Source organism: Aquarana catesbeiana, linkage group LG01, assembly GCF_042186555.1.
Source record: "Aquarana catesbeiana isolate 2022-GZ linkage group LG01, ASM4218655v1, whole genome shotgun sequence".
NCBI lineage: Eukaryota > Metazoa > Chordata > Amphibia > Anura > Ranidae > Aquarana > Aquarana catesbeiana.
Window position 1 is genome coordinate 603,527,451 of NC_133324.1, and position 20,200 is coordinate 603,547,650.

The 20,200-nt window shown below is 43.2% G+C and overlaps 1 protein-coding gene across 2 annotated transcripts in view; it reads left to right on the forward strand.

Annotated features, from left to right (window-relative positions):
* The first annotated feature begins 5,355 nt into the window (after positions 1-5,355).
* The window catches only part of CAPS (calcyphosine), a 32,191-nt gene continuing 17,346 nt past the window's right edge, over positions 5,356-20,200 (forward strand). The window contains exons 1-2 of one of the 2 annotated variants that reach the window (XM_073599756.1): positions 5,356-5,535; positions 17,493-17,631. In XM_073599756.1, coding sequence (XP_073455857.1) covers positions 17,495-17,631 — 137 coding nt within the window. In that variant the 5' untranslated portion in view covers positions 5,356-5,535; positions 17,493-17,494. Of the gene's footprint in view, positions 5,536-8,755; positions 9,107-17,492; positions 17,632-20,200 lie in introns of those variants that run through there. The other variant, XM_073599841.1, reaches the window with a different exon arrangement.

Genomic DNA, 20,200 nt, shown 5'->3' on the forward strand with positions numbered 1-20,200 from the left:
ATTCACAGAACACTGTGAATGAACCATGCGGCCGGGCAGATGGAGAAGATTCCCCGCCAGCTGTCAAAACGGGAGATCGGGAGGTGCAGCAGCGCATTTGTAACATGTTACACTCTAAATATAGGTGTAACATTTTACAAAGGGTGAACATATCCTTTAAAGCCATTTCTCAAGCATGCTAGGCAAATGATTGGTGTTTTTTGTCATCCTTGAAGTGGCATTAAACGACTCTTTCCATGAGGTATAGTATTTGCTTTGTTTAATGTCCCTTACGGCAGTTCCAAGCTCCCTGTGCCCTATTTTGACAATAGCTTGCCATTTAGCTTTGAAAATGACTAGAATAAAGTATCAAGTTTTGCACCCATAGACTTCAGTGGGTATCACAAATAGGTTCGGGTTTTGTGGATTTCAACCAGGGTTCAACAAACTCCCTGTAGACTGATCCCAGGCAGAATCGTTTATCCCTACTTCTTATTGCTGTCTGTGTCCCTGTTAGAGAAATTCACACCCTCTATTTGTCCTGGTGACCACTGTTACTAGGATTAAAAAACCCTTACGTTTTCACCAGTACAGGAATCGAGGGGAAATCTTCCAATGGGGAAGTTGTTTAAAATGGAATTTCTTTTGTCTGTACAGTCCAGGAAGATAAGGGTAACCCCATACACAACAAATGCACTAGTATGTTAAGCCTGAAGCAAACATAATTTACCTGCTTATAAAAAAGTCATTGAGGATTGTAGCCATATTTATTTATTTATAACAGGGATGTTGTATTTACCCTCTTCATGATCAGGCCATTTTTTGCGATATGGCACTGCGTTACTTTACCTGACAATTGTGCGGTCATGCAACAATATACCCAAATAACATTTTTAGAGGTTTTTTCCCCACAAATAGAGCTTTCATGTGGTGGTATTTGATCACCACTGCGTTTTTTATTTGTTGCAATATAAAAAAAAAAAACAAAAAACAAAAAAAAAAAAACAATAAACGTATATTGATTAATTTGAGCAAAAGAATTGGCGTCTATAAACTATGGTATATGTACTGGAATATTTTTTTTGTTTAATACTAGTAATGGCGGCGATCAGCGACTTTTAGCGGGACTGCGATATTGCGGTGGACAATCGGACACTGACACTTTGAGGAAACCAGTGACACTAATACAGTGATCAGTGCTAAAATTTGCACTGTCAGTATACTAAAGACAGAGGAGGTTAAACATGTAGGGCAATCAAAGGGTTAACTGTGTGTCTAACCAGAGTTTGTTTAAACTGTGTGCTAATTTTACTAAGGGAAGTGATGGATTTTATTCCCTGCTTTGAAGGGACACAAAATCCCTCACTTTCCCCCTGTCAGAATGGAGCTCTGCCTTGTTTACATAGGCAGAGCTCCATTCTGTGTCTCTGGCGGACGATCGGTGGGGTGCCAGCGGACATCCATTGCCCGGCACCTGCAGATCAGCTTCTGCTGCTGTGCCTCCTAGGCGGAAGTGCAGAATCATGTACTGTATATATACGTGATTCTGCACAGAATGGACGCCCTATATCAGTATATTTGCTATAGGGCGGCCCTTAAGTGGTTAAAGTTGGCCATCCTCTAATAGAATTTCACTAATGTGGAAATTCAGAAAAATTGTTCCTTGGAGCATGTGAACTTGTGCCATCATTGAGTCATGTAATTTTAATTCAATAGCCCTTAACATTTCATCCAGACCTGTTGCTTGAATGGGATCCCAGATGTAATAGTTTTCTTTTGTGCATATTATATGCATTATAATATGTACAATTTTTCCCAAACAAAAAACACATACACTGTTGATTTTCATTCTATTGAGAATTTTTTTTCTTAATGCTGCTTCGAATTTGCTTAACTCTACGGCTGCAAACAACCATTGATTTGACTTCACTAACCAATAGAAGCAAACTTTCCAAAAAGGAAATTTTTTCTAAGAAATTTCTACTGGTGTTTGGCCAGCATAAAGCCCCAAACACACTATTAGATTTTTGTCTTCAGATTTACCAAAACCATGTAGTGCAAGAGCCTGCCTGATTGCATACAAATTGAAACTCTTAAGATTTGACCTCATATTATATGGTTTCGGTAAATCTGAAGACAAAAATCTGCAGAAAATCGAATAGTGTGTATGGGGTCTTAGGCCTCGTACACACAATAGAAAATCAGAAGGGAAAATTCGTAAGACGAGCTGTCTGCAGATTTTCGGATCGTTAGTACGGTGAGATCTGACTTAAAAATGCCCTGATTACTGTTTAAATGTCACTGGCAGGGAAGGGGTTAACACTAGGGAGCGATCAAGGGGTTAACGGTGTTCCCAAGTGTGTGCTCTAACTGTGGGGGTGGGACTGACTAGGGGAGTAGAGAGATCGGTGTTCGTTCTTGGTATGAACACACAATCTCTCTCCTCTCCCCTGAGAGAACTGGGATCTGTGTGTTTACACACACAGATCCTGGTTCTCGCTCTGTCACGAGCGATCGCGGGTGCGCGGCGGTCGTCGCGCCCGTGGGGCACCGGCTCCGAAGTTGCGCAGCGGGTGCGCGCGCGCCCCCTTGTGGTCAAAAGGCGAACCGGCGTACAGTTAAGGCGGTTCGCCCAGGGGAGCCAACCTACCGCAGTACAACTGCAGCGGGTGGTTGGGAAGGGGTTAATGGGATAATAATGAAGCTGCTTTGCTGGTGATACTGATGTAGTTATTCAAAACATATTTTAAAAGGCATTTGTTTTGGAATAGATACAAAGGAAAAGAATGAGACTTTAAATGAGGCTCATTGCTGCAAAAATGAGCGTATGGAGTAAATATATGATAAAACCTTTATTGTATCAAAAGCAATTCCATGGTCTAGAAATGCATGATAATGTTTTCAAGACATAAACATAACCATATACAAAGGCTGACATAGTAAAAATATACCATGAACACATACAGTGGATACATTGATGATAATTAATTATACATATACAAAACTGAGTACATGCTGTATAAAAGCCGAACTGTCTTGGCAATCACATGAATAGAAAAACTCTACGCGTTTCACAAATCACGTTCACTCATCAGGAGTATGGATGCAAAAATTAATTCACTGTAAGTACAGAAAAATCAGATATATAAATAAAATAAACACTTTATAAAAATTAGGGAGGGAAAACTTTCTGAACGATACAAAAAAGTTCCCTTGGGAGTATTTAGATATACTAATACTACAGATCAGCCCAAGAACTAAACTAGCTCATGTGAGGATGAAGGGAGCAGAAGAGGGGGTCCCCATCACATGCCCAGCCCGGAGCTGTTGCAGGTAACCCAAACCAAGTCAGGGGGTCAGTTAGTAGGCAGGTCAGGTCATCACAATGCAATCCCAGAGAGGATAGATGATCCGATAACAATCCGTACCAATCTGGAAGATAATGATTGTATGGTGAGTGGTGTGTGCAATTGATAAATGGTGAAAACGTGGAAAAAAGGTCAAAAAGATATGAAAAAAAAAAACTGTAAGTGAATGTATGAATTTAAAAAAGGTTATTATAAGGATATGTGTTGTGTAAGTGAAAAAAAAAAATAATAAAAAAATAAAAAAGTATATATGTAAAAAAACAAACAGGAAATGAGGAAAAAGTGTGAGTGGAGTCACAAAGGAGCAGGAAAAGCTTACAGCATGCATGAGGACAAAGAGGACATTCACGGCATATTACAATATTGATAATTATGTAATCAACATATTAATAAAATACATTAGCAAACATAAATACATAGAATGTGATCTTAAAGGTAAAAACTTACCCTAATATAGTCCTTCTGCAGGACTTGAATGATGGCTGACAAGGTCTCTGGACTAATGAGTCCCAGAGCCTGGGGGGAGATCCCGGTGGTAAACTTGAGGTCCTGGAGACTTCTCCCCGTCGCCAAGTACCGCAAGGTGGCTATGACCCTTTGCTCTGGAGTGATGGAAAGCCTCATACATGTGTCCTGCTTCTTAATATAGGGGCTCACCAATGCCAGGAGTTGGTGAAAGTAGGAGTCTGTCATCCGGAGATAATTCCGAAAATCATCAGGATTATTCTCCTGGAGCTCCCGCAGCAAAGGCATATGGCAGAATTGGTCACGATTAAGCAACCAATTTTTTGGTCCAAGAACTCCTCCTCCTGTTCCTGGACTGGACTTGGGTCAAAGCAATAACTCCTTGCCCAATAATCACACATTCTCTCCTCCGATTCCGCAACATGGCTGGTTGATGAACGGCCGTTCAGAAACAAACTGAAAAGCACGAATCAACACTCACCAAACTTCTACTAACACGAAATTAACAGAAGGAGCCCAAAGGGTGACGCTTGAGAAATGAACTTCCTCTTTATGGTTTCGTAGTACGTCTAATACGTCACTACGTTCGGGTTGTCAACAGACAATTTGTGTAACATTAGTATGCAAGACAAGATCCTGGCACACGCCCTTAAGACAAAAATCAGACGCTCGGATGGCCAACAATCGTACCGTGTGTATGAGGCTTAAGGCTGGCCATACACTATACAATTTTCTTGTACAATTTTTGCTTTAGATTTACCAAAACCATATAATATGAGGTCAAACCTAAACACTTTCAATTTGTATGCAATCAGGCAGGCTCTTGTACTACATAGTTGAAGGTAAATCTAAAGGAAATGGAAAAAGAAAATTGTATAATGCATGGCCAGCTTTAGGCCCCATACACACTATTATGCCCTGTACACATGGTCGGACATTGATCGGGCATTCCGAAAACAAAATCCATGGATTTTTTCCAACGGATGTTGGCTCAAACTTGTCTTGCATACACATGGTCGCACAAACTTGTCGGAAAATCCGATCGTTCCGAACGCGGTGACGTAAAACACGTACGTCGGGACTATAAACGGGGCAATAAGCAATTGCTTTTGTCTCTTAATTTATTCTGAGCATGCGTGGCACTTTGTCTACACACGATCGGAATTTAAAGGATCGGATTTTGTGTGTCGGAAATTCCGATGGAAAAAGTCCGATGGAGCCCACGCATGGTCAGATTTTCCGACAACAAGCTCCGATTACACATATTCCGTCGGAAAGTCCGACCGTGTGTACAGGGCATTAGATTTTCTGCAGATTTTTGTCTTCAGATTTACCAAAACCATGTAGTGCAAGGGCCTGCCTGATTGCATAAAAAATGAAACTCTTAAGGTTTGACCTCATATTATATGGTTTTGGTAAATCTGAAGACAAAAATCTGCAGAAAATCTAATAGTGTATATAGGGCTTTACTCTCTCCCTTGAACATTTCTTTCAAAGGGATCTTCTTAGATCATTATCATTAATTCTCAACAGAGGGCAGGGTAGTGCAGTGATTTCTGCATCTACAGAGATGACGCAGACTGATGTAACTACAGAGACGAGATATAATCAACATCTCAACAGCTGTAACCTTACCTTTTGAGCGAAGTGGCTATTGCTGTAGGCTCAAGAAATTATCTCAAGAATTCACAAGGTTTGGCTGTCGGAGACATCTAATTAAAAGGTAAGAATTTGGAGATAGCAAGGTTCTTATTTCCTTTCATTTATTGAAAGCACGGGTTATCCCGTTACAGAAATGCACTCCTAAAAAGCATTTCTTTTTTTTACCTTTAAAGTGTATCTATAGCCAAAACTTTTTTTTGTTTTGGATAGAGTAGAAAAGGATTAGGACTGCTGACAGATTTTTTAAAATGTATTTTATTATGCTGTGCACATGCAATAAACAGTTATATATAGTGCTGAGGTTATGAACAGTTGTACAAGTATAAAATGTTTGCACACATTAGACAGTGATATTGGGGCATGTTGTAATCTCGGATTCCTTCCATGGGTGATTAGGGGCATGCATCAGATTCCAGAGGCAAGAATCAGCAGATTCCTGCAGCTGCTTGGGTGGGTGTATGCAAACAGCAGTGGCCACTTAAGCCTGGTACACATGATGAGATTATCGTACGTATGACCAACTGTTTTTTTTGTTTGCATGCTAATCTAAGATCGAATCTGAAGAGTTTACTAAAGTCACGAAAATTCTCGTACGACAAAATAAAAAATTGGAAGTGATGTTATGTGTGGTAATGCGTTTGTATTGCATTTTCGAACGACAGCTGTACTGATTAAACAAAAATCGTACAATCTGGCATCATATGAAACAATTTTTCGTGCATGTCCAATCAAATATTATCATATGAACTGTCCTGATTGGCTCTCGAAAGATCTGTACTAACAATCCGATTATCGTACGATCTCTTTGAAAGCGGTATTTTTCGTACGATTTGCTGATCGTGTGTACCGAGCATTAGTATAAAGCAATATCTGCACAAGCAGTGGTTTCCTGCAGTTGTCTGAGCTTGGAGGCATCTGTCTTTGTCTGGTGGTGATCATCCATTTCTAACCACAGATAAGCGCATTTGTTCGTGGACAACAGGCAAACTAATCGTAAACACGACTGATTCTTGCTGATTCTTGCTGACAGAATTAACTGGCCCTAATTTCCCATGTGATTTGGGCCTTATACAGTATCACAAAGAAAGGTAGTAGTACAAGAACGAAAGTAGCAGTGGACAGAGTCCTATTTAAGGACAGAGATGATGAATGAAGTTCTAATATAAGATTAGGGTTGATTGACTAAAAGCAAATTAGGCTATTCACTTAGGGCCCTTTCACATGGGCTGTCCGATCAGGTCTGTCTGTCAGTTTTTCAGGCGGACCTGATCAAACCCTCCATTCACCCCTATGGAGCGGTGGATGTCAGTGGTGACATGTCCACTGACATCTGACGCTATCCGATCCTGTCTGCAAAATCCATACAGATGGTGGTTCTATTTTCCATCCGTTTAGCGAATAGGATATGATCAGAAGAAAACAGACAGGCAATCCATTTTCACCCAATCTCCCCATAGAGGATTCAATAAAAAGGAGGAGGTTTGGGGGTAGGGACTTTCAGGAATCCATGGCCTGGTGAGGTCAAGTAATTCCATCCCTAGGGACTCCCCATAGAGGAGAGCAGGACTCAGCACAGTGAGCAGAGATTAACCTGTCATCTGCCTGCTCAGCGGGGATCAATGGAGTGATTCCCACTGAGCAAGCGGATTCCATCCAACGCAGGCGCACGTGTGAAAGAGGCCTATGTGAGGAAATTTTCTTAAGAGCTTGGTGAATGGGGTGAAGTTCTCCTACTTCCATCGTCCAATTTTGTGCAAACAAAAATGTTTTTATTTTTATTTTATTCCTTGCATGTGATTGCATATTCTATGCAAGAATTCACCATATCCACTAAGCTCTGTGGTAAATTCCATTGAAAAGTGAACAGCCTATTTGCCTTAATTAAATCAATCCTATTGTCTCTTGTTGATGACTTCTTGTACCAAGTGAATAAATGGTTTAGGTCTTCCTAGTTGGAGGATCAGGGGCATCATTCAGGAAGGCTGAAGTGTATTCACTGAAGACTGAGAACTGAGCGATCAGCAGTGTTGGATTGCACAGTTCTCGTTCTAGAGGAGGCGGGGGACAGATACAGCTGGGATCGGTGCTACAGGTGAGTATGATTTTTGTCTTTTTCGATTGGCACACTTCTCTTTTACTTGACTTGGAAACTGAACAAGTAATGAATTGTGTTACCATGGTCATTTGCAGAATGGTATTCATGCCCAATGCTGCCATAAGCACAGTTAACTCCTTCCCACCTCCGCCTCCCAGCCCTATAAGAACTTCTAGATGCCAGGAGGTGGAAGCAGGCATTCGGGTCATGTGACCGCTGTGATTGGCTGTCACAACACTCACATGATCGGAAAGCTCCCGATTGCAAGTATGCACTGGGAGCTTTCCGGTCCCCTTCAGTGACTGTGCTGGGAGCATGCTCTTAACACAGTTTCGTGTTTACACAGGGCCACATATATGCGGTCCCTCGGCATTAAATCCCACCTGCTGAGAGGCCACAAATATGCGAGCGGCTAGTGAGAAGAGGTTAAGCAGAGGTCAAGTCCTGGGGAGAAAATTGTGGAAATTCACCCAAGATTTACCCCCCCCAAAAATAAAAAAGCGCGTGTGTGTATATGTATAATACGTACTCAAAGTTGGTGTTGCACTGATTCAGACGGTGCTGCTCCCGGCAATAGGCTCTGATTTGGCATGTCAAATGGGCCTGATGTGAACGAGGGCTCATTGCAGCAGGTGATGGCTTTCAGCTGCTTTCATGATCAGCTCTTGAAAACTATGTACTAACGATCAGATTATCATATGATCGGTTCAAAAGCGGTATTTTTCGTTGGATTTTCTCATTGTATGTACGAGGTTTAACTGTTAGTACATTAAAAAAACAATCCTCAATAAACATAAATAATTCTCTGAATAATCAGCATTCATACAATTGTGCTTCCATGCAAATAGCTGTAAACATCATGTTCTGATATCTTTATTGGGGAATGTTATTTTATATATAGAGTGTTTATGTGGTGAGTTTACACTTTTTTTATTGAACAGTTTAGGGTTAAATGGAAAGGTCATAAAATAACTGCACATTATCTGGTTGGGTGCTTGGGGTGATAGTAATGTGTGCCTGCTTAGGAGATGTAGGTTAGCTTGGGGGGCTGCAAGTTCTGCAGGACTCAAACACACACTGGCTGCTATTCCGACCCTCCTTGTCACTTTAACCCTTAACATATTCCCACAAAAACTTGCCTCCGTCCTGACATGAAACTTTTCCAGGTATTTTGTGCAGCTTACCTCCCCAAACACACTTTGCTCCCTCAGCTCACCTCCCTCCATGTCTTGTGAGCTGTAGCTATGCTCCTTCTCTGGGTTCTCTCATCCCACTGCACTGAAGATGGAGGAGGAGGATTGAGTGAGTGTGCAGGAAACAGAAAGTCAGGAGGGGCCGGTGGGGTGGAGTGCATCACGAGAGGTCTAAATCTCTTAGCAGTGAGCAGGGACCCAATCTATCCGTCAGCTAGCTGTGATTGACGGGTAGATTGCAGAGGAAGCTGTCATCAAACGGGAACGACATTCCTGCTGTGGAAAAAGTTCAGGAACGTCGTTCCCATGCATTCCTGCAGGACTGAAGCGTGGTTGAGGTTAAGGTAAAAAAAATAAATAAAAATGGATCCTGCTGCTTTAAAGCATGTTATATGAGACAGTGCTTGTCCTGTGTCATTTGGCCCCCTGTAACACCTAAAAAACCTGACTGATTCTGCCAGTTTCTCCCCAACCCTCTGTGAACTGACCACGGTGTATCATGGCTGCTGAGACCAGAAACTGTGGTCAGTTTACGTGCCCCTGTCATCAGCAGCCTGCTATCTGCTCTCCTCCCTGATCCTGTGTCCTCCCCCCTCCTCTCTGTCTGTGTGTGAGCCGTTCCTCCCACCTCCTGCTACTCTCATAACACTAACCTGTATACACCATCAGCACTGCCTCCTATTGCAGTGTCCCCCTCTGTGAATGATCTATAAATATAAATGCTGTAAATACCTAATTTAAGAGCCAAGATTGAGATCACATGACCAGCCAGCTCTCTCCTCCTCTCCTCCTTGCCTCCAGACTGACATCAGCAGGGAAATCTTTAGCCCCGCCCACTGCATCTCTCAGAGGAGGAAAGGAGAAAGCTGGCTGGTTATGTGATCACAATCTCAGCAGTGAAATGAGGTATTTGCAGCATTTATTTTTATAAATCACACACAGAGGGGGATACTACAATAGGAGGCAGTGCTGATGGTGTATACAGGTTAGAGTGGCTTAACAACCACTTTAAGTGATAAAGTCCACTTCTTACAGAAAAAAATGACTGACTATTCCCCCTTTTGTTCATCATAATCATTGTCACAAAAATAACCATTTTATCTTAATAAAAGACAATTTGTGATTTTGATAAAAGAGAAAAAAAACAATAAAGTAATTTCATAAAATTCTCTCAAGTGTGGTTGTTAAAACAACATATGGTTGTTAAACCAAACACTAAGACTGCATTCACATCAAAAGCGCCGGCCATTAGCGCTAAAGCACTGCTAGTTTTAGCGGCGTTTCTGCGCTGCTTTTCGGCCGCTAGCAGGGTGCTTTTAACTCCCAAAAAAGAGTTAAAACCTCCCATTTTGCGGCGCTTTTCAGGAGATTTGAAAGCGCTGCCCATTCATTCCAATGGGCAGGGCATTTTGGGAGCACTAAATACAGCGGTCCCAGCCGCCCCAAAGATGCTGCTCTCAGGACTTTTCAGAAAGTTCCGCAAGCGCACCACCCCATTGTGAAAAGACACACTGGAATTAATGGGAGGTAGTTTTCAGGCGCTTAGCAGAAGCTATTTCCAGCACTAAAGCGCCTGAAAACTGCCCCGGTGTGAAAGAGGTCTAAAGAGGAGAAGGTGTACAATCTCAGACTTCAACTGTTAAATGATTGTTGATGCTGGTTGCAGTATTTCAGATACAATTGACCACCTGGGATTTCTCACATGACGCCTAAAGAGTTCAGAGAGAGTAGTGGAAAAGTGTTTACTAAGTGGTAGCTCTGTGATGGAAACACCTTGAGTTCACAGGAGAATAGCCAGATGTGTTTAAGCTAAAAGAAGATCCACACAACCTGGTAAAATAAGCATGCTTCACATTTTAATGGCAGCTTCAAGGGGCCATTTTAAACACTTATGCCCTGTACACACGACTGGTTTTCCCATCGGAATAAACTCTGAAGGTTTTTCCAATGGAGTTCCGACGGAATTCCGCTGACAATGTATTGCGTATACACGATCACACCAAAGTCCGACCGTCAAGAACGCGGTGACGTACAGCACATACAACGGGACTAGAAAAAGGAAGTTCAATAGCCAGTAGCCAATAGCTTCCGTCTCGTACTTGTTTCAGAGCATGCGTCGTTTTTGGTACGTCGGAACAGCATACAGATGAGCTGTTTTCCCAATAGGAATTGGTATTTAGAACATGTTCTCTTTCTAGGTTCGCCAGAATTTTTGACCTAAAAAGTCTGATGAGGCATATACACGATCAGAATATACAATGAAAAGCTCCCGCCTGACTTCTTCTGTCGGACATTCCGCTCGCGTGTACGGGGCATTACATTTTATGAGGTTTTATTTCTGGAGGAGCAGCCAGCAATCTAGGTTTATTTTTGGAATCTATTGTTTGGACACACTAGTACGCTATACTCACGTTTATGATATCACCAACATATACCCAAGTACAGCCACGCACAGCCATTCCTGTCTGCATCTGGATGCAAATATGTCAGCGATTATGTTGAACAAGCTCAGATGGCATCTTATTAGCACAGCGTGAGCGCACCATACAGTCATCGGTTGCAGAACTCCACTGACCGGGAACTTAGGTGGCCCTCACTGTCCCACTATCCAATAGGCTTCATCTCTATGCCCCTGAGGCATCTTGTTGGACCCAAGGACAATTAGGGGCGTGCCAAAGTTCAGTACTTGCCTCTAAAAAAAGGCTCTGCAGACTTTACAATGGGAAAGTGTTACTGAACTGTTTCCATTGTTGCAGTGCTAGGTGTGAGACTCTCTCTTCATCAAATACCAAACTGCAATTATCCCTTTCACCCATAGGTGTGCGCAGCCCATTGTAATAGGGTGTGCACTCCAAAGCTCAAACACATATGCGCATGTGTGTGTATGTATATGGTGTATACGGGCATTGGATGGTATCAGTCAGTAGAGCTGTGGATGTGTCAGTATTGAATGTTGTCAATTGAACAGAGATTGGTGTCAGTAGGGCAGTGGATGATGTCTGTAGTTTTTTATATTTATTATTTTATTTTTTAATTATTTATTACGATACTTTTTTTTTCTGGGGGTCGGCAAGGAGGATTCACAGTCTACCCATCACCTGCCCGTTATTGACTGGTAATCGTGATTGACATGTTAACCAGCCCCGGATTAGGCCCAGGCACACCCGGCACAGCCTGCGCGCACGCCTATGCCTTCACCTCAAACATGAATGGCACCTCACCAGACCAACAGACTTTAGGAAATCAGATGTCAATATGCACATAATGTATGTCAGAATAATCCAAACAGATGTAAAGCTCTTGCAGAAGAGCGGAATGTCCGACAGAAGAAGTCAGGCGGGAGCTTTTCATTGTATATTCTGATCGTGTATATGCCTCATCAGACTTTTTAGGTCAAAAATTCTGGCGGACCTAGAAAGAGAACATGTTCTAAATACCAATTCCTATTGGGAAAACCGCTCATCTGTATGCTGTTCCGACGTACCAAAAACGGCGCATGCTCTGAAACAAGTATGAGACGGAAGCTATTGGCTACTGGCTATTGAACTTCCTTTTTCTAGTCCCGTTGTTTGTGCTGTATGTCACCGCGTTCTTGACGGTCGGACTTTGGTGTGATCGTGTATACGCAAGACATTGTCAGCGGAATTCAATGTGATCTAACCACCACCAAATTTGAATAACTACTCAGATGACAGGACCCCAGATGATCAGAGATCAATATTAGCAAATCAGTAGGTGTTATCTGACATCAGTGTTTTGACAAGCAATATTTAGCCACAATCATCTGAAAACGTTTTTACTCAGCTATATTGTATCAGTTTTTTTAAGGAACTTTGGCAGCTCAAGCAAAACACACATTAAATGCTTACACTCTTAAAGTGGTACTAAACACACACTGTTTAAAAGAGAAGTATGAGATTTTTTTTAAATTAAAGATTCATACTTACCTATGTGGATGGAGCATCGGACCGATGCTGCAGCTGTCCTGTCATCTCTGTACTGAGAACCGAGCCACCGAACAACCGATGGCTTGGTTTTCACAGATCCCCAAGAGGAGAGCTGCTGAAGTCAGCGTCTCTCCTCTCTGCTTCTCCACGCTCATTGGAGCGCTGAGCTGTGGAGGAGCGGGGAGCGGCCGTCTCAGTGGCTTGCTGAGATGCTGAGACTGCCAGCAATCAAGGCAGCTGGCGGATCCAGACTTGGGAGGTCGGGATGATGCGCTGCCTCGACTGATGGCAGTGACGTCAGCGGCAAACGGACTTCAGACCGCTCTCCACTGAAAACGGGTCACAGGAGTGCAAAACGAATTGCACTCCTGTGATCCAGAGGAGAAGCCCAGCCTAAAAAGCTCAGGCTGCACTTCTCCTTTAAAGCGTTTGTAAACCCTTGTATTTTTCACCTTAATGCATCTTATGCATTAAGGTGAAAAAACTTCTTCTAGTGACCGGCCCCCTAGCCCCCCCCACCCCCCCCTGTTTTACTCACCTGAGCCCTGTAATTTTCCACGGCAGAGACGCGCTCTTCCTCTACCCAGGTTTCTCGGCTCCTGATTGGATTGATTTATAGCAACGCAGCCGCTGCTGTCAATCAAATCCAATGACGCAGCGCTGGGGGGCGGGGCCGAGTCCGGCATTCAGCATCTATGGACGCAAATGCTGGACTCGGGAGTGCGCCCGCAAGGTAACCCCACGGGAGAGCGCTTCTCCTAGGGGGTTATACAATGCTGGGAGGAGCTACCAGCGCCACCGGGGGACCCCAGAAGAGGATGATTGGGGCCACTCTGTGCAAAATGGACTGCACAGTGGAGGTTAGAATGACATGTTTGTTATTTAAAAAAAAAAAACACGAAGCTTTACAATCGCTTTAATTTACATTGTCCCTTCTATTTCTGTATGTAGATAATGGCACTGTAATTATTTTAATTAAAAAAAAACCCAAGTACCTTTTCCCTAATCGATATACAGTTATCACATGACCCAGATCTTTTCCGGCCTGTCTGCAGGGAAACAAAAGCAGGAGGAGCCTCAAGTCCTCTGCTGCTGGTCACATGTTCAAAAAAAAAAAAAAAACAGCCTTTGGAATACAGAGTAAAAATAAATAATTAATATCAATAAACTGTTTTAAATTTTCATGCAAATACACTATATATTTGAAATCAACTCTTTATTATTTTTTTGGCAATAACATGGTGTGGGTGGATTTCTGCCAGTCACAGGTCATGTCACGTCCCTCCAGTCTGTGTCTTAGAATAAGAGGAAGGTGAAGCCTCCATTAATCTACATGTAATATCCCACCCCAGTCGCGTTTAGCTGGTTAGTGGGTATGAAGGAGGAAGGAGCGAGTGGGCTGTCATTTACCACTGTGTTTACACATACATGTGTGACTCTATAGTCACATGGGCTGCTCAGATGTGTTTTTTTGCAGAATACAGAAAACAAATCTCATAGTGACTGAGTGAGTATGAACAGCAGGTAATACAGTATTTATTGATAGTTTTTTATGATGTGGGTTTAGCGACACTTTAAAAGAGAAGTATGGAGTTCTTTTTTGTTTTTTCCCAAACATACTTGTCTATGTGGAAGCAGCATCTCTGCTAGCTCTAACACTGAGAACCGAGTGATCTAACACCGTTGATTGCTTGGTTCTCAGAGCTCCCTGAGCAGAGAGCTGGTGACTGTCAGTTACCGCTTTCTGTTATGTCCCCGGTGCTCACTGGTAGATTGCTGTGCAGTGGAGGGGGGCGGGAGTGGCCGGCTCAGCTGAGTCCTGGTCCGGGCATGTGGGTGGATCCCGACTTGTCCCAATCTTGCCCGAGCCTGGACCAGCTCTGTGACATTAGCCGTCAGCAGGGTTCAGCCTGCTGTCTGCTAAAAATGGGTCACAGGAGTGCAGAATGAACTACACTCCTGTGATCCACAGGTTAAGTACAGCCAAACAAGCTTTGGCTGTACTTCTCCTTTAAGAAAGTTTGTGCATGATGATAATTTTGTGAGAAAAGTCGATTATCAAAATTGCACGTAGAGGTGCACCTGGAGGCTAGACCAACCTCTATATTCTGTTTTATATATTGAAGTGTATAATAGATATAAATCCACATGTTTAACTCATTTAACCTTTCTATGTATGTATACATTGCCAATTCCAATGACCTGCAATAACTAAACTTTGATGTGTAAATTTACCATGTAATTCCTGTGTAATAGGGACTCACCGAACCTAAAGTGCTTTGGGTCATCTAAGCTCTAAATCCAGCCCTGTTTGCACCTGTTACTGACATAAATGAAAATTTCATGACCTGCAGTACACATATCCCCATATGTACCACTTAATTTAAGTAAAACTATTTTAATGTTATGAATGACTCGGCTCATAAAGTAGTTACCTTTGTATGTAACAAAAATCATTAAAGCGGTAATAAACCTTTGTAAAAATCACAAACAAGCAAGACAATGGCATAATGTGCTAGTATGCATTGCATACTAGCACATTATGAAATACGTACCTTAGAACGAAGCCCCAGCAGCAGCACCCGGTCACTGCTGAGGGGGGTGACATTTTTCCCCTGGCGTTTCTTCCGGGTTCGCAGGCTCCAGCGCTCTGAGTGGCCGAGGCCGCGATGGCGTCACTCCCGCGTATTTGTAAACTCATTATATACAAAATCCCTCAAGGATTATTAAGGCTAAAGGTTTTTGCTATTTATATTAGCCAAACGTATATATTCCTTGATGAAAGCATACACATATATCAACATGGGAACTGATGCAAGAAGGAACAATACATCAACAGAGAGTGACTAGCAACAAAAACCAAGTAACATTGAGCTGAGTCATTCCATCTGTCTGAGCTTCTACCTATCCAAAAGGAAAAATGAGGAGTTTCTAGTCCCTGTAAAATGTATTTGTATCCTAATGCTATTTTCGTACCTTACTTTCTACTATCTGTTAGATGACAGTTTTTTTATACTGTGAGTTCTAAGACTTACATTCATTGTCCCATTCTTCATATTGTTCATATTCTGTATATAAAGATTTGAAAAAAATAAATAAATAAATAACAGTGCACACTAGAGTTGAAGAAATACAATTAGTAATTAAAAAAATACAACATAGCCATCATATTAATATACATGTGACGAAGTAAAATAGGAAGATTACATTTTGCTACCTTCCACCTTCGCAAACAAACACTCTGAATATTTTCTCCCGACACAATATAGCATCCATAATTGGTCCCAGTGGGTGACAGTCACTAACATCCAATGTGGCTTAATGAGTGATTAGTGATTTTGTGTTATGGTGTCTATTTCTATGGTTTTTATAGTTGCTGCTTATTGCTATCTTTTAACTTTTTTTATTCACAAATGTAAGAGAGGAGAGCAGTAGTACTGACTGCAGCAACACGTACCGTTTTCTAGCATAATTTAGGAGTTTATTAATTGAATTATAGCATTTCATTAATTGCTATAGGTAATATCCCTATTCTTACTACCCTGCATTAAATATCTTCAGCTCAGTATTTATTAATAAATCATTAAATACATATTTTAATGCTTTTAGTGTAAGTGCCTATTTGACTGTGTGCGGGGAAGGGCACTGACCAATCAGGTGAGCTGAATGCCAATAAACTGAAAAGGAACAACTAATAGGAGGACAGGACGGAGGGATACACTTATCAATCTTGTGCTGCTTCTTCATTGTCCAATCAGCAGGCTGGGGCAGGATAGTATCCATAGTCTATTTACAGTAAATCTCAGGACTGAGTTGATAGAAATACAAATCTATTAGCAGGTCAATAAGCTCCCACTTTTCTATTTTTTAATTTTTTTTTATTTTTATGTATTTATATGCTTGCCTTGAGTTTAACAGCTTTTAAAAACATCATGTTGTAAATCCCTGTAGAGCAGCTCTCACACTAGGAAAAAAGTATTAGTACCTTGAGCTAATCAGGCCATGCTGCATGCACAAATGCCAACAAGGAACAAGCTGACAAGAGCAGAAAGATGACCTTATTAGTCTGCTACTGCTTTTCATTTGGGCTGGGGGCAGGGACAGAACCCCACTCTGTTTCTTAAAGTGAAAATTCACCTGAAAAGGCTATTTCCACTTTTTCTCCCCATCACCCCCACCTTTAACACTTTTGGAGGTTGCTTTTTTTTTATTAGGGAGTGGGTACCTATTACTGACAGCTGCCCACTCCCACTTCCACTCGGTTGCTCAGGTGAATCAAGAGAAAGTTTGGCCCCACTCCCTGCCCACAACCTCCTGGGACATGTCACAGGTCCCAGGAAGCTGTAGGTCCATTCACAAAGTGCAGTGGAGAGTCGGCTGTAAAGCCTTAGGAATTCACAGCCAGCTTCCCACATCTAAGATAGTGGCACCAGGAACCCAAAGACTGGCAAAGAACTAGTTTGAGTGAGGACAGCACTGGATCCCTGTACTGGTAAGTGTATGTTTATAGAAAATCAGCAGCTACAGTATTTGTAGCTGCTGAATTTTTTATTTTTTTTCCAGATCGAAGATGCTCTAACTGCAGTAATAAAAAAAAGTGATATGAGCAAACTGGCTATCAAGATTGTAAATCTTAGGACTGGACAAAATATTAGATCCTAAAACAGTTCCAGTATGTATTTCAAGTGTGTATTTAGCTGTTTGCCTGAAATTCATCTTTATCTAAGGTTAAAGTTTAGTTCTGTACTGTTCACTGATTTTAACCTGTTTTGCTTTTGCAAAGTCATGGCTGCAGTATCCCAGCTGGAACAAGAAATGATGACCAAGGCACGGCGCCAGATTCCACAATGCCAGGATTCTGTGGAGAAGCTAAGACTGCAATGTCTTGCAAGAGGAGCATCTGGAATTAAAGGCTTGGGAAGGTAAACAGACTAATGCCGTGTACACACGGGTGGACTTTTCGGCATCAAACGTCCGACGGTCTTTCCGACGGACTTGCACACACACAAAAGTCTGTTTGGAAGTCCTAAAGTCCGTTCAAAAGTCCGGTCATTTGAAAGTGATGACGTATGACCGGACTAGAATAAGGAAGTTCATAGCCAGTAGCCAATAGCTGCCCTTGCGTCCTTTTTTGTCGGTCGGACTAGCATACAGAAGAACAAATTTTTCGATCGGACTCGAGTCCGTCTGAAAGATTTGAAACATGTTCTAAATCTAAAGTCTGTCTGATTTTTGACAGAAAAAGTCCGCTGGAGGTCCGATGAAGCCCTGACATGATCGGATTGTCCAACGGATTTGTTCCATCGGACCAGTCCGGTCGAAAAGTCCGCCCGTGTGTACACGACATTAGACAACTTTTTACAAACATATTAACATTTATTATCTTTCCAACTATTTATTCCTGTCCATGTATTCTGAAAAATTCTAATTTTAGTGATAGCACATTAAAGTAGAACTATAGGCAAAACTTTTTTTTTTACATTTTGGATAGAGTAAGGGAGGGTTGTAAACCCTGTAAGGTTTATTTTTGCCCTCTGTGTCCCATCAGGGAGATGTACCTTCACCTCCTGTCCCATAGCCAAAACAGGAACTAAGAGGAAATCCCTGCAAATTAAGGCTGGGTTCACATTAGCTACGGGGCACAGTTTTTTGCCTGAATTCGGACCTGAATCAAAACCAAAGACGTACAGGACCCTTTTCCAGTGCACTCCACGGCCGCCCCGGAGCTGTGTGAACTGACTCCATTGAGAGCTGGTCACAGTCTCCTGTCATGCAAATTGGATGCAGGCAGGGCCGCTGATAGAAATCATGGGACCCCGTACAGCCTACCTGACGGGGCCCCCTTCGGCTCCACCCCTGGTCCCTCCTTCAGCCCCACCCCTGGCTCTGCCCCTGGCCCCTCCCCAGAGCCCGCCTTGAAACAAAGTGTAGGTTTGTCTACAAGTGATATTTATTTTTCTCCAGCCAGTTATAAGTTTGATTATCCAAAAGAAATACTGTTTTCAAATGAGGGCTTTCACACTGGAGCGGTGCGCTGGCAGGACGCTAAAAAAAAGTCCTGCTAGCAGCATCTTTGGAGCGGTGAAGGAGCCGTGTATATACACCGCTCCTCCACCGCTCCTGCCCATTGAAATCAATGGGGCAGGACGCCTATACCGCCAGCAGAGCGCTGCTGCAGCAGCGCTTTGCGGTGGTTTTAACCCTTTCTCGGCTGCTAGCGGGGGTAAAAGTGCCCCGCTAGCGGCCGATTAGCGCCGCGAAATTGATGGTAAAGCTCCTCTAAAAATAGCGGCGCCTTACCGCTGACTCACCCACCGCCCCAGTGTGAAAGGGGCCTTACTAGTAATGGTGGCGATCAGCAACTTGACAGCGGGACATGCCAATGCCATAATGTACTGCAGAGACAGTCCTACCCAGTGACGCCAATGCCATAATGTACTGCAGACAGTGCCACCCATGCCATATTGTGCTGCAGACACTGCCACCCATGCCGCCAATGGCATTGGCACTGTCTCTGCAGACAGCACATGCGTTATGGCATTAGCGTCATGGGTGGCACTGTCTGCAGCACATTACAGCATTGGCGGCATGGATGGCACTGTCTGCAGCATATTACGGTATTGGCGGCATGGGTGGCACTGTCTCTGCAGGCAGGCAACACATGCGTTATGGGACATAACCCATGTGCTACCTGCAGACTGTGCCACCCATGCCGCCAATGCCATAATGTATAGATGCTGCTGCAGTAGTAGTAGATCTTAAGCCCCCCCAAGCAAGCACACACCTCACCTGTGTAATTGTTAGCTGGGCCCCAGGAGTCACTTGCCTCCTCCCTGTTCTTGCTGCTGCTTGGACAGGCTGGACTTGAGGGTCCACAAACTAGTTAGATTGGATGCCTGCCTGACTGCCTCTGCCGATGTAGGCTCTGCCGCCGCTGCTCGCCGAGTCGCCTCTCTCCTACTTCTTCTCACGCGGAGAGAGAGGAATCACTCCGCGGTGCCAGGGGGACGGGACGGCACTACAGAGGATGATCATGCGCTGACCGGGACTTCAGCCAGCATGAGGAGCGGGCGCGGGAGAGGTATTCTTCCGCGCCCGAAATAGAAGAAATAGTCCCTCCCCTGCTGCAAACTGATCATTTAACATAGCTAACGAAAAAAAAAACTTAAAATGGAAGGGGGGGGGGGGGGGGGGGGTTGGCGTCGATGATTATGAATGCTCTGATCGGTGGCTGGAGAATTTTTTTTGTTTTAACATTAATCAACTTAGCTGTTCAGGTTGCCCGGGCCCCCTGCTCCCTGCTGGTCGGGCCCGGTACAACAGGGCCAGTTGTACTGGCCTATCAGCGGCCCTGGATGCAGGGAAACCCGCATCTAGTTCGCATCAGTGTGAACCCAGCCTATGGGAATCTCTTGGGGACCGCCAGATCACCAGAACTATTAAATCCCCTCTATTAATTTTCTGAGGAAAACCCAAAATTAGGGATTTTCT